Source organism: Antechinus flavipes, chromosome 2 (genome assembly GCF_016432865.1).
Source record: "Antechinus flavipes isolate AdamAnt ecotype Samford, QLD, Australia chromosome 2, AdamAnt_v2, whole genome shotgun sequence".
Taxonomy (NCBI): domain Eukaryota; kingdom Metazoa; phylum Chordata; class Mammalia; order Dasyuromorphia; family Dasyuridae; genus Antechinus; species Antechinus flavipes.
In genome coordinates, this window is record NC_067399.1 from 492060417 (window position 1) to 492075422 (window position 15006).

The window sequence follows — 15006 nt, forward strand, 5'->3', positions numbered from 1 at the left end:
ACACTCTTGAGTACTAGTTTCTTTCTTGAGGAGTCAGTGTAAGAACTTTAAATATTTTTAAAGAACTCTTCCCTCCAAGATATTTGTCCTTCTTTTTTTTCACTGCCTCTCTCCCTGTTATTTTTGTTTTAGATAGGGAGTGGAATGGGATCTACTGGAAGAGAAACTGGGAAAGAGGAAAGGTAGGGGATAGAGTGGTGGGACCATGACGAGATATCTAATCTTGATCCTATTTGTGTGTGTGTGTGTGTGTGTATGGAAATAAACAGATGTATGTTTGCCTCATCTGTCTCTGACTGTCCAAAGCCCTGGTTACCTCTGAGAGGAGAAAGATACACAGCCAGTTATGATCTTGCCTATGCTTATAAATATGTACATGAGGGAGTATATATATATTTGTGTATACATATGCATGAACTAACATAATCTCTCTCTCTCTCTCTCTCTCTCTCTCTCTCTCTCTCTCTCTCTCTCTCTCTCTCTCCCCTCAACCCCCATGTGTCTGACTGTATATCTGTTACTCTGTCTCTCTCTGTGTGTCTCCCTCTTTTTCTCTCCATGTGTCTGACTGTGTATCTCTGTTTCTCTTTGTCTCTATCTGTCTGTATCTCTCTCTCTCTCTCTCTCTCTCTTTTTCTCTCTAGCCCTGTTTACCATGGGTGGAAATGCTGAGGGACAGCCTTGCAAATTCCCATTCAAGTTCCAGGGTACCTCTTATGACAGTTGTACTACTGAGGGCCGAACAGATGGCTATCGCTGGTGTGGCACTACTGAGGACTATGACCGTGACAAGAAATATGGTTTCTGCCCAGAGACTGGTGAGAGTCATTGCCTTGTACTCTTGTACTTTGTCTTTCCACACTACCATGATGGAAAATTTGAGATCTCTCCCAATCCCTCAGTCCATATTCTGGGTTTTGTCTATTTTTCTTTCTCCATTTTTCTCTTCCATCTTTTTTTGTCTACTTCTATCTATGTTTCTTTCTCTGTTTCTGGTTTCCCTAGTAGAATATTCCTTCATCATTTCATTTTATCTATATATCCTTTCAATAAGTATTGAACATTTCTCCTGTCTAGTTCAGTGGAAGACATTATGGGAGATATTAAGATCTCAATAAGCTTGATAATTTCCTCAGCTCTGCCCTACTCAATTTTTTTTTAATTTCCAGTATAATTACCTATCACCTTTAATAGAGAATTCTTAACTTGTTTGGACAAAGCTAGACAAAGAGAAGTGGAAAGGCTGCTGTTAGACACACTGACTATCTGAGATGTCTCATCTATAATGTTGTCCTCCGGCCCTCCTTCCCTGTTCTCTCCTGTGTAGTTCCCCTTCACATATACTTTTATTCCCCCTCACAGCCATGTCAACTGTTGGGGGGAACTCTGAGGGTGCCCCATGTGTCTTCCCCTTCATCTTCTTGGGCAACAAGCATGAATCCTGTACAAGTGCTGGTCGCAGTGATGGCAAAATGTGGTGTGCTACAACTACCAATTATGATGATGACCGAAAGTGGGGCTTTTGCCCTGACCAAGGTATTGGTGATACATGGGAGGAACAAGCGAGGGTATATCTATTCTCCTGGGTCAAGATGACATCTTTCTTCTCACCACAAGCAGATGCAACTTCTCTATAATCTTTTCCTTCCTCATTCCCACTTTAAGCAGTCATATCTGCTTCTCGTAGGCCTTGGGGGGAGGGGAGGAGGGAGGAAGAGTTTCCTTCTGAATTTAGCCACTTACTCTAGTCCCAAAATCAGAATTTGGGGGAATGTTAGAAAAATTCTCTTGATTATACTCCTAATATCATAAAATGAAAGGATTTAGAGCTGAAAGAACTATAGAGTAGTTCCTCTCCTTTCCCCATGTGAGGAAACTGAAGCCCAAAGGACTTAAGTAATTTGTACAAGGTCACAAAAATAGTAAAGAACAGAGTAGCTATTTTAACCAAATCTTATACCCCAAATCCTTTTCCAGTACATCATGTTCTTTTGATCATTTCAATATCTACTATTTAAAGAGTATTGTTCTAGGCATCAGAGTCACAGGTATTGATAAATAGAATCCCTGCCCTCAAGAAGTTTATAATCTAGTTGAAGAGGCCTAAACTTAGGAAAAAACCTCATAGTTATGTAGTTCAAGCCAACCCATACCTGGGCAAGAATTCTCTTAATAACCTCTCCAACAAATAATCATCTAGTCTTTTCTTGAAAATCTCTAATGAGAAGAAATTTCTTGCCTTTCAAGTCAGTCAGTTTTGCTTTTGGAAAGTTGTAATTTTAAGGGAATTATTCTTCTATCAAACTAAAATCCAGACACAAGGGAATAAGATAAAATATAAAACTATGTATGCCCAGTGTCAAGTGAAGGATACCATCAGTGAATGGGACAAACAGACACTTATTTTCCTCTTCAGTCCTTTATTGTCTCCATCTCCTTTCTATTTCATTCTTCAGGGTATAGTCTGTTCCTTGTGGCAGCTCATGAGTTTGGCCACGCTATGGGATTGGAACATTCAGAAGATCCTGGGGCACTAATGGCACCAATCTACACATATACCAAGAATTTCCGTCTATCTAATGATGACATCAAGGGCATTCGGGAACTTTATGGTAAAATCCCAGCTCCAGGATGGGACATGGGGACTAGATTTTCCACTAGAGTGGGATTATGGGAGGTGTGAATCTGGATATCTCATACTGAACCTTGAAATCTCCCAGACATGTGAACTGTGTGAGCTAATGTGTGAACTCTCAAAGGTATTAATTTAAGCATTGTTTCTATCAGTACTAGTGACAACACCTTGTAAGGATTTGCTCTAATGTGTGAACCAATAAGCATTGTATCAATTTCATTGAGTTAACGCTAGGATTCTAACAGCTAGCACTACTAAAGTGAAAACGGGGGAAAAAATATAACTATAACAAAATAAAACAGTAAAAGCGGCTTCAGTTTCTTTGATAAAATACTGATTAACAAGCCTGACAAATATTAGTCAGAAGGTAACTTTACTATCTTTCCTGTGTAATAGACCATGAAAGCTTCCAAATTGTGAATGGGAGACTTAAGACTGGAGGGAAAATTGGGCTGTGCAAAAGACCAGAGAAGCTAGTGAGGATTATTGAAGATTTCTAACTGGGGAGTTAAGGGGCTTATGAGATGAGGCTTCAAAACTAGCTAGGACTTGTTCCTGGGTATAGGTGAGGTGTCATTGTAGGTAGGAGCCATGACAATTATGTGGGGGAAGTAAGGGTCATAGATTACTCCTGAATTTTGGGAGAAGGATCCAAGGTTACATGTGCTTCTCACAGGGTCTTCCACTGACACCGACACTGGCACTGACACTGGACCCACCCCTACTCCTGGGCCTGTCACTCCTGAGATCTGCAAACCAGACACAAATATTGTGTTTGATGGCATCTCACAGATTAGAGGAGAGACGTTCTTCTTTAAGGACAGGTGAGTGATGGATCTTACTTCTATTCCTGAGTCCTTAATCTCTCCTCCCTATCTTGCATCCCTTTTCCCTTAGTTCCTACTTTATACCCTTTCCTTTCTACTGGCACCAGAACCCAAGAAAGGTTTTCTGCACAACTCTTGTGCCAGGGTAAACTGTTCTGATCATGGGATTTAAGTGACCACAAGAACAAGGGAGCGATAAGTGCCCTCATTCAGGCCTGTAGTATGACAGTCATAACCATTTACACCTTTTGGTGTATGAGATCAAATTCAGAGAACTACACTGCAACATATAGAATGTTATACTGAACCTGAATATGCAATGAAGCCAGAAGGTATTTATAATTATATATATAAATGTTGGTCTTGTAGCCAACAGCTTGCAAGGAGATCAATCTTTTCTAACAGAGCTGTTAATTTTATAGTCAGCAAAAATATTCAAAGACTGCTAAAACTGGAATGAAACTACTTGGAAGGGAAATTGAAGAGATTAACTTTCCCAAGGTCAGTAAAAAATAATTGAGTTGGAACTCATCAATAGAGCTTTTCCCCTTAAGATTCTTTCTTAGACTTTTATTAGAGAACCTGATGTCACCAGTAGCTTAATAGTAAGTAAAAAAAAGACTCTTCCCCGAGGTGCTTCAGATTAAGTGAATTGTAGAGAAGTTAGAGCCTTTCTATAGTTCTCAGTTATCTTCAGCACATTCTAGTTGTGAAAATCAAGACTTCAGTCAGAACTTTCTGAATCATAAATATCTTTCAGCTAACAGCCAGAGAGGACCTCTCAGAAAAAATACCAGAGGGCATGACCAAGTCTAGTGGAAGTGCCCCATTTTGGCAGGTCAGAAGGATTTCTCTGATGACTCTTATTACCCTAACATTCAAAAAGACTGAGCTAGAGAGCACAGAGAATAGTTCAGTTCCAATTAGCTCTATGTGGTCCTTAGAATTGGGACATGAGTAGTCAAGAATGTTTAGTAGCATGGAGAACCCCTCCTACCCACAGCTGATCTTCGTGGAATTGAGATGATCATAAATTTTTTTCATTAAACAAGTAGCTACTGGGATTTGTCAGTAACAACTTGCCAAGCTCCTGCTAATGTTCAGGACCCAATTGAAGCCAGAGAGTTAGAGGTAGAAGGGATATTGCTTTTGCTTTCAGGAAGCTTATGAGGTAATGTCAGAAATATGAGAAATGTATGTGAACAGAAAATAAAAAAAAATGCCCAAGAGTGTATAATAAATATTCATTTAGGAACCTGAGTATAATAATATTTACTCTAAAGGTGTTTGTGGATTAGTATGGATCAAGGAAGTCTTTCTGGAAGAAAGAGGAATGATGCAAAGTATGCCCAATGCAGCTCATAATACAGTGAGCATTCTTCAAGTCATGGCATCTGAGCAAGCCTAACTAACTTCTCTCATTTCCTCCTTCTTAATTCCAGTTTCTTCTTTTCTTCGTTCTCTCTGTTAAATAGCTAATGTCTGCCATGGCCTGGGGTTTCCTTTAGGGAGGCTGACTGGGACAGGCCAGCTATGAGAGAAGAAGCAGTTTGGGGGACTTTGTGAGGGGGAGTGGGAAATGGCCATGAGGGTGAATCTCCCCAGACTTTTTTGTCTGTTCACTCAGGTTCATGTGGCGGACGGCAAACACAAGGGAGAAGCCCACAGGGCCCCTGCTTGTAGCCACATTCTGGCCAGAAGTTCCTGAGAAGATAGATGCAGTTTATGAAGCCCCACAGGAAGAAAAGGCTGTGTTCTTCTCAGGTACTGATAAATGGAGGGAGAGAAAGACAGGGGGACTATGTTGTTGAATTCAGTGACCTCGGACAAGTCGCTTTACTGTTCTGTGCCTCAGTTTCCTCATCTGTAAAATGAGAGGCATTGGACTCAAAGGACTATGAAGTCCCTAGCTTGAAATCTACAATCCTATCTTGATAATATTGGATGAAGAATTTGTTCATCACATGCATTTGACCTAATACATACACATGCAAACTCAAATCTAAGCCCATCCCCTCAGGTTTTTTCCTTTTTAACACCTTCCCATAGTACCTCTGCTTCTTTTTCTGAAACAAAATAAAATAAGACAAAAACCAAAACAAAATACCTGTCCTCTTCCTCCTTTCCTACTCATTTCATCCTCTGTCCTTCCTTCCAGCACTACCTTTTTAATATCCATAAACCCTCTCTTTGGCTCTTCCCCCCCCCCGCCTTTTTTTATCCTCTATTTCTGATCTAACTATGGGTCCATTGTCTGCCCCTAATCTGTCTTTTGCAAAAAAACTATATATCCTGAGGAATTGTTGCCATGATTTAACTTGGGGCTTGGAAAGAGATCTTCCCATCACTTTTAGTTTCTGTCCTCAGGAGACCCACAGAGATGTGAGGTAAGAATGGTTGATTGGTTATGGATATTCTATGTGCCCAGATCATCAGCATAGCTTTTGTCATCATTTCAGGGGATGAGTACTGGGTTTATTCAGCCAGTACTCTGGAGCGGGGCTATCCTAAGAAGTTGACTAACCTTGGACTACCTCCAAGTGTTCAACGTGTGGATGCTGCCTTCAGCTGGAGCAAAAACAAGAAGACATATATCTTTTCTGGAGACAAATTCTGGAGGTAGGTTTTTCTGGCTCTTCTTGTTAAACAATTCAATAATTTTCTAAGTATTTTCAAATTAATTTTACATTGATTTTCTATATAAAGTCTCCTGGAACTGCTTTTCAGATTTTTCTTTTGTCAGAACCACAGACTTGCACAAATATGGGAAAGACAGAAAAGTTTTCTCCAGGGCAATAGTAGAAGGAAGAACAGAGATACTGATTTAAAAGACATAAGACATAAGAGTTTCATGTTTCTTAAGGCCATTTCCTAGCTTTATAGAAGAGACAGAGAGAGATCTATATCTAACTAGTTCTGTTTTAATGAGTTTGAGATACTAGCTTCTTGCCATGTAATGATGTTCTTATGAAGTCAATTGATTGGATCCTCTTTGTATTTTACAAATGAGGAAGATAAACTCTGGAGATCATTAGATTTTGAGCTAAATGGGACATTAGAGAGCAACGTAAGAGACACTGAATGACTTGCCTATGTATATGTGTCTAGTGTGAGGGCCAAGATTCAAATTTAAAATCTTCCTGTTTATAGTTCGGAGCCCAGTGATTTGGTTATTTAATTGATCTTATTAGAGACTAGTTAACATTAAAAAAAAAAAAAAAAAAGAACAGTGTTAAAGAATCCCCAATAAATGAAGCACAAGATAAGCATGTATAATACAAATGTGTTATTCTTGAGAACTCTGAGTAGGCACTAACATGATATTCTTATATATCCTAATAAAGACAGATGACATCAGTAATTCTTCATCCTTTAATTTTTGGTTAGATTAAATACATTCTCTTTTCTGGATAATGAGCCACATATATGAAGTTCTTTTCATATAAACTCTGGGCACATCAAAAAGAATTATAATTGCCCTAATATTGTGTATATGCATGTCTGTCTGTCTATCTATCTTTAAATATATACATATATGAAAGCCATCTCCATTTATATCTTGATCTATATCTGGCCACGGGACCCAGATACTTCTGGAGGAGAAAGTGAGGCTGGTGACTTTGCACAACCTTTTCTCACTAAAATCCAGTTCATTACATGTCATGACATCACCTCCCTGATATCATAGTTGTCTCAGAGAATAAAGGACAGACAACAATAACAGTAACAACAATGTGCTTTCTAACTCACTACACATCACCTTTCAGGGTTTTGACAATAAAAGGTAAAGTGGCTAACAGCTTTGCATGTTGAAATCATCTCTCCTCCTCCAAGACTCTTGGGGCTAGCACTACCTTCCTAGACAGGCCACTAATAGACATTTATTACTACCCCCAAGATATTTCTATGGGAAACAGCTTAAAGGATGCAAGAAGGAGGTGAGACATAAGAGAAGCATCTTTTCACTCCCCTCTTCCACCTAGAACTTTTCATTCCTTTCCATTCATACCTAGGTCACAGAGGCTGGTTCTGTCTTAAGTCTGGGTTCAGACAGAATTCCAGATGTACTATTAAGTCACTTAGCAGCTAAGCTGATTTATTTCTCAGCCAGGAAGGGAAAAACAAGGCAGACACAGACATGAATAGAATCAGACACACCAAATAAACATACTTCCTATAGGCAAAACCATGATGACACATAAATATACACAAGAGCTTGAGTATGCTCACTCAAGGAGAATCCTCTATATTTTACAAATGAGGAAGATAAACTCTGGAGATCATTAGATTTTGAGCTAAATGGGACATTAGAGAGCAACGTAAGAGAGACTGAATGACTTGCCTATGTGTATGTGTCTAGTGTGAGGGCCAAGATTCAAATTTAGAATCTTCCTGTCTATAGTTCAGAGCCCAGTGATTTGGTTATTTAATTGATCTTATTAGAGACTATGCAGAAGCACACAGGCAGATCTTCTATCCACACAAGCAATGGTACCAGCTGAAATTTGTATGGGACTTCAAGGTTTATAAAGCACATTCTGTGTAACCTGGCAGAGTGGAGAGAGAGTACTGGCCTTGAAGTCAGAAGATCTCAGTTCAAACTCTGCCTCCCAGCTGTGTGACTGATCAAGTCACTTAAACTTTCATTATTTTAGATAACTCTTCAAGATCACAAGTTCTAGAAAAGCTGTGGACTTTCATTGGTGCAGGAAATCTACTATTTGGGAGTTCCCTATAACCAATGATATTTCAAATCCAGTCTTCCTCCTTTATGTACATTAGGTACTACAGCTATTATCCCTACAAATATCATTTAAAGATAGTGAAGATGAGAGAGGCTGTTACTGGTCTGTAGTCATACAGCTAGTAAGTTTTAGAAGCAGAATTTGAATCTGTATCTATTTCATTCCAAGGTTATGCCCAGCTTAGTTTCTATACCAAGTATTTAATAAGTGCTTCTCAGATCTTTGTTGAGCCATCTGTACTTGAACAGACAGGAGAAGTGTAGGAAAGTTTTCTCCAGCAGGACAGGGGTAGGAGGAGGAACAGAAAGACTGATAAGGGCAGACATAAAAGCCTGTTGTTTTTTGAGGCCACATCCTTGGTTTGAATGGAGAGAGAAAGGGAGAGATGAAGAGAGAGAAAAAGAGAGAGAGAGAGAAAGAGAAAGAGAGAGAGAGACACATTATCTCATTATTTTTGTTTTAATGAGCCTGGGAATATTGTCAGCTCTTTGTTGTTCAATCATTTTTCATTCTTGTCCTAACTTGTGACCTAACTTGGAAAATTTTTGGCAAAGATATTGGAGTTTTTTTTTTTTTTTTTAGCCATTTCCTTCTCAACCCATTTTATAGAAAAGAAAACTGAGGCAAATAAGATTTAAGTAAGTTGTCTAGGGTCACACAGCTAGTGTCTGAGGCTGGATTTAAAAACACAGGAACAGGAGTCTTCCTGATTCCAAGCTCAGTATTTCATCCACTGTGACACACCTAGCTGTCATATTTAGTCAGTAGTAATCCTTTAATGTTTATGCTATACATGATAATTGTGGAAATATGTCTAGAATTGCACATGTTTAACATATTATTGGATTACTGGGGGGAGGAGTGAGGGGAAAGGAAGGGATCAAGTAAAGAGTAGGAGCTGGAGAGTGTGAATGAACTTTTACTGTATAAAATATAAGGCATTGTTAGGAAATGAGATGTGAGATTAGGTGGATGGGAGTGCTATAAGTTAAATAATTTTTTGGGGGGTGGGGGGAGCTTAAAGGCAATCAAGATTAAATGACTTGCCCAGGATCACATAGCTAATAAGTATCAACAAGTACCTAGTAAGTGTTAAATGTCTGAGACAGGATTTGAACTCATGTCCTCCTGACTTCAGGGCCAGTGCTCTATTCACTATGCCATTTAGCATCCCCTATGTGAGATAATTTAGAGCCATTGTAATAGTCCAAGTATAAAGTGATATAGGACTGGATGAGGTGATCCCCAAAGTTTGGGTCTTATGACAGTGACCCTAGGATTAGGATGAGAGGAGTAGAAAGGAAGAACACACATTTCAAGGATAAGAAAGTTTTGCAGGAGTATTATACTAAGTGATGTAGTGGGATAGAGAAAGTGGCTGCCTGGATTAAGGAAGATGGTAGTCAATCCAGTTTTCTTTCTATAAGACTTAAGTTGACAGCTAGCATACTTTCAAACCAGGTATAAACCAGTAGCTATTACTCAGACACGGGAAAGCCTATCCCATGATTAAGAGCTTTTTAAAAAAATAACATTATTTATAAGTTACTCTCCCACTTTATTGCTTCTTAACTTCACAACATCCTGATTATCTGGGCAGGGCAGGGCAGGGAATAATATGGCCAATGGTAATTAAAGCCCTTGGGTAGGGGGTGGGGAAAATGATCTGCCTTGACCTCAATTTGAGGGGATTATCTTTTGGCCTAGTGCTGTGCAAGGAATCATCACTGATTTAGAGCTAGAAGAGATGTTAAGAGGTTTACATGTGAGGAAACTAAGATCTAAATGGTAAAATATTTGCCTAAATTCAAATAGTTAGGTAAGTGACTGGACCCCAATTCAAGCCCAAATTCTTTTACTCCAAATCTAACATTCTTTTCATTAACGAAATCATTTCATGTATAACCTATATCAATTGCTTGCTATCTTGGGGAGGGAAGAAGGAGGGAGAAAAAGTTAAAACTCAAAATCTTATAAAAGTGAAAGTTGAAAACTTTCTCTGCATGTAATTAGAAAAAATAAAAATGGGGAAAAAAAGAAATTTCCATCAAGTAGATAAAGGCATGCTTAACAAATTTGTAGATGATATAAAAGGAGAGAGAGCTAACATTATAACTGCTCTAACACTTGAATAGGTTATGTTTAACTTAGGGAATGTAGGGGATGACGTTAAGATGAAATTTACTGGAGATAAATGCAAAGTCTTAAAAATTAGTTTCTCAAGCATAGAATGGGGACGGTGTGGATAGCCCCAATTTATTTGAGAAATATCTGCAGTTTTTACTGGACAGCAAATTCAGTTTAAGTTAAAAGTTGATTTGGAAAACTATTAAAATTAACCCTATTTTAGGCAGCATTAAAAGATACATTGTATCCAGAATCCAGGAGATGATAGTGCCATTGTACTCTTCTCTTGGTCATATTGTATCTGAAATAATATGATCCGTTCTCTTCACCACATTTAAAAAAATAAATTACCTATACACACACACACACACACAAAATCAACTACATGTCCAAATGTATTTCCCACCCATTTTTGTTGTAGCATCTGTTGTATGCATGCACATATCTACATACACAGTATGTATATATACGTACATGTATAGATATGCACATATATGTGTGTATAGTCACTCTGTGTGTGTGTGTGTGTGTGTGTGGTGTGTGTGTGTGTTTTAGAAAGAGCACTGACCCTGGAGTCAGAGGACCTGGATTCAGATCCCACTCCTGATGTTTAGTCTAGTTGTTTAACCAAGGAGCAAGTCACTTAGGGAACAAGTCATTTAGTTTCTCCAGGCTTCAATTTCATCATTTGCAAAATGAAGTAGTTGGTCTAGTTGACCTCTGAATTCCTTTCCAGCTCTATATCTATATAAAATGATTTCAAGAAAGAACAACAATGAAACAATTTACTAAAGTTAACAAACATATAGAAACATTCTAATTCATGAAAAATCCATCAAAGTTCTCTCTCTACGAAGAAGATGGAGTGGAGGGACACTGATGAACTGTAGAGTTTTCAGAAGAGAGCAACAAAGATAGTGAAAGGTATCAAAATTATGCAATAAGGGGGTTGATTGAATAAACTAGGGGTGTTTTGTCTGGGAAAGGACTGGGCTGGTAATGGATAGCTGTCTTCCAGTATTTTTAGTACTGTTGTGTAGAAAAGGGATTACCTTTATTCTCTTTGATCCCAGAAAGCAGAACTGTGAGTAGTGAGTGAAGGCTGCTAAGATTCAGTTTTAGGTTCAAGGAAAGGAAAAACTTAACATATAGAACTATCTAGTGAGAGAATAGGAGATCTTTGGAGGTCATAAGCTCCCCTCACTTGAAGACTTTAAATGAAGACTGAATGATTGTTTTACCTCTTGGAGATGTCATAGAAAAAATCTTCAGACAGATTCCAGTTGGACTAGAAAGTCTTTGAGGTACCTTCCAACTTTGAGATTTTGTGATGATAACATGTCTACCCTTATAGGCCATATGTACAATTAGTGGCAGATCTGATACTAGGACATAAGTCTTTTCTCTTCATGTCCCCTATCTTTTCCACTGCACTGTTATAGCATCTCAAGAGCTTGGTCTAAATTGCAAAGTGCACAAAGGAATCTTTGATTATATCCACTATCCTCCAGGGAGGTATATGGTAGAGGTAGATTCTGTGGTGGTCTTCCTGGCCATGGGTAGCTGTGTTCTCCATTTCTTGATACCTGCCCAATCCCATTCCTCCTTAGGTACAATGAAGTTAAGAAGAAAATGGACCCTGGCTTCCCCAAGCTTATTGCTGATGCCTGGAATGGCATACCTGACAATCTGGATGCCGTGGTAGAACTGCAGGGAAGTGGTGAGCTGTCTAGTTGGCTTTTTCTGCCTTTCTAGGACTAATCGACTCTTTCCCCCAACCCCCACCTCAATCCCAGGCTCCCTGTGGTTGCCCAAGTACACACTCATTCATTGTGTGGGGGAAGCATGAGTCTGCCTAGAGAAAACAAACCAGCCCCTTCAGCCCCATGCTGGGAGAGATTCCAGAACAGCTGACCTCTGCTCAACTCGGCCTGGCTTCTGTCAGGAAAACCAAGAAAAGCTTCACTGGCACTCTCACAGCTGCCAGGCCTAAAGAAAGGGTGGCCCTAGAGTTAGGGTGGCCCATGCATACCTTTTCTCCCCGCCTCGCTCTCAGTTACTCAAGCCCATCTTGATTTATAGATCTGCCCTGTTTGAATTTATGTTGGCAATCCTACACCAAAGAGCAACATAACATTCAAGGAATGACTCATTTCAAGGTTTAATTGAGAAATTACTGATTTATTCATGATTCTCTGTTGAGAACAAATAGCCCCTGAGCTACTTCAGTTGTCCCTGGCCCCCTGGTGATGCTTGGCCAACATTGAACCCTAGGCACTGATCCTTATATCTAAGGTGGCTTTGAGGGATTCTCCAAGGCATGGCTGGCAAGTTAAAGTCATTTGGGGATTGCAGCTAGAGATCGGTTTACGTCAACAATGATCTACTAAGAGTCTTCTCTGTCTAGCACTGTGCTAGGCATCATAAGAGATAGAAGGAAAAATATCTCACTTCTGTTCTGTAGGAGCTTGCAGATCTAGTACCAGAGACAAGATCAATACAGCAGAAACAATTGTAATTGATATAATACAATATCAGATTTCTTTCTAGATTGTAGAGATCACAAGGACTAGCTTTGAGCTGGAAGAGATCTTAGAGATCACCTAGCTCAACATTCTCTTTTTATGAATGAAGAAATGTAAACCCTGGGTAGTTAAGTAACTTGGCCAAAGTCATCCAAAAATAAATAAAAAAGGTGGGATTGGAATTCAGGTCTTCTGATTCTAGTTCCAATGTTGTTTATACTATCCCATCCTGACTCCTTCAGGGGTCAAACTTGCTGCCCAATAGAAGTTCTGAAGAAAGGGAAGATCAACACCCATCCCTGTTTCCTTTCTTTCCTAGGACACAGCTATTTCTTCAAGGACTGGTATTACCTTAAACTGGAGAACAAGAGTTTGAAAATTGTAAAAGTTGGAAACATCAAAACGGATTGGCTGAGCTGCTGAACTTTACAAACTCTCTGTAACTCAATATTTACATCTCTTATCCCTCCCTCCCTTCTTTGTCACTAGCTAGATCTGAATACTCATTACTAGCCCAGGCTGGTACTGGTTGCCCCAAGCATTAAGGACATAGTCAATTCTCTCACATTATGTTAATTTAAGATTTTGTACAGTGGCCTTCCCTCCTATCCCAATTCCCTAACCCAGGGATATAGATGTTTATTATTTACCCCCATCTCCTCCTTTTCCTTCTCCTGCCCTACCTCTAGGCCCCCAATAAGGGCTGAGTGATCCACGAAGGGTCTTCTGGTATTTTACCCCCTGTCTACAAGAAGATACTTGGATATCTTCTGGGTAACCCTGCCCAGGGCTGCCCTGGTGCTGTGCTTTTTTAAGGTCCTTCTCCTTCCTCTGCTCCCTCATTACATACCTTTATCCTCAAAGCCCAGAAAAGACTATCTGGATTGGGCACTGGTGGCCCTGACACCCTGGTACGGAGACTTGGGAGTCATGGTCTAATGGCAGCTGTGTTAATCTGCTTTAACACAGCTGGCTGCCTTAGTATTAGATTCATTAGCTATTTGCTTCAATGCACTTTGGTCTTTTTTGGTTGTTTGTTTTTTGTTTAAAATTCTTTTCTAGACAGAAGGACTCAGGTTTTCTGAAGTCACTGCATGATGTGCCTGAGCCATATAATAATGTTTAACTGGTTCGTGTTTTATAGCATTTTCCCAACCATCATGACCCCTTCACATCTGGTAGAGGGGAGAAATAAAAGCTCCAGTTCTCCCCTTCCCACTCCTTCCTTCCCATGAGAAATGTCAACAAATATGAATAAAGAAATCCATTGTGCCCGGGAGTGTTTGAAGAACATTGCAACAGCTCATGGGAGAACTAGGGAGCAGCAGCAACAGAAAAGAAAAAGGACTCCACAGGAACATGTTCTCAAATCCTCCCCACACTGTTGAGGAAAGATGGTCTAGAATGCCTATATAAAGAAGATTCTCCATATAGAAGTAGTTCACAAACTAGAAAATCTTTAGTATAATATGACCTAGGGGAAAGAGCACCAGACTAGAAGTAAGGAGACCTGGATTCTAGTCCTGACTCTGCAAGTAATTGACTCGTAACTTTGGTCAATTTATTTCATATCAGGCTTCAGTTTCCCCCTCTATAAAATGAGGGGGTCAGGCTAGGTCACCTCCAAGGTGTATTCTATTTCTTCCATTCCTATTTTCCTTTTTGTAATACCTCATTTAAGACAGAGAAGCAGGTAGGGTGGAATGGGAGTGATAAACAATGAATATAGCATTTATTAAACATTTAATTGTGTGCAAAACACTGTGTTAATTGCTGTGGGAAAAAAAAAAAACAGAAAAATAAGACAATGGGCTCACATTCCAATGAGGGCAACAACACATTTGGATGATTTCAATTACAAATCAGATAGAAAAGTCTCTTGGTCCCTAGGATACAATGGCAAAGCCAATGGAAATACCTCTTCTTTCATATCACTTCCACTGACAAAATCATATCAATATTCGATGATAAACCACTTGACAAGTACCAAAGAAAGACTTGGATGACAAGAAATTTTTTTTTATTGAGGTCTTCAAAAAAAAGTGGCTATAACACCTATAAAAACAATTTCCAGGCTACATTGTCAAAGAGGTTGATTACTAAACTAAGGGCATTGGGTTAGAAGTATCACTATTCCAAAAGATTTT

The 15006-nt window shown here is 39.3% G+C and overlaps 1 protein-coding gene across 1 annotated transcript in view; it reads left to right on the forward strand.

Annotated features, from left to right (window-relative positions):
- MMP2 (matrix metallopeptidase 2) overlaps window positions 1-14618 on the forward strand; it is a 29310-nt gene extending 14692 nt beyond the window's left edge. The window contains exons 6-13 of the mRNA XM_051979863.1: window positions 645-818; window positions 1363-1536; window positions 2457-2612; window positions 3312-3459; window positions 5090-5226; window positions 5922-6081; window positions 11945-12054; window positions 13179-14618. Coding sequence (XP_051835823.1) covers window positions 645-818; window positions 1363-1536; window positions 2457-2612; window positions 3312-3459; window positions 5090-5226; window positions 5922-6081; window positions 11945-12054; window positions 13179-13282 — 1163 coding nt within the window. The 3' untranslated portion in view covers window positions 13283-14618. The remainder of the gene's footprint in view (window positions 1-644; window positions 819-1362; window positions 1537-2456; window positions 2613-3311; window positions 3460-5089; window positions 5227-5921; window positions 6082-11944; window positions 12055-13178) is intronic.
- Window positions 14619-15006: the final 388 nt, after the last annotated feature.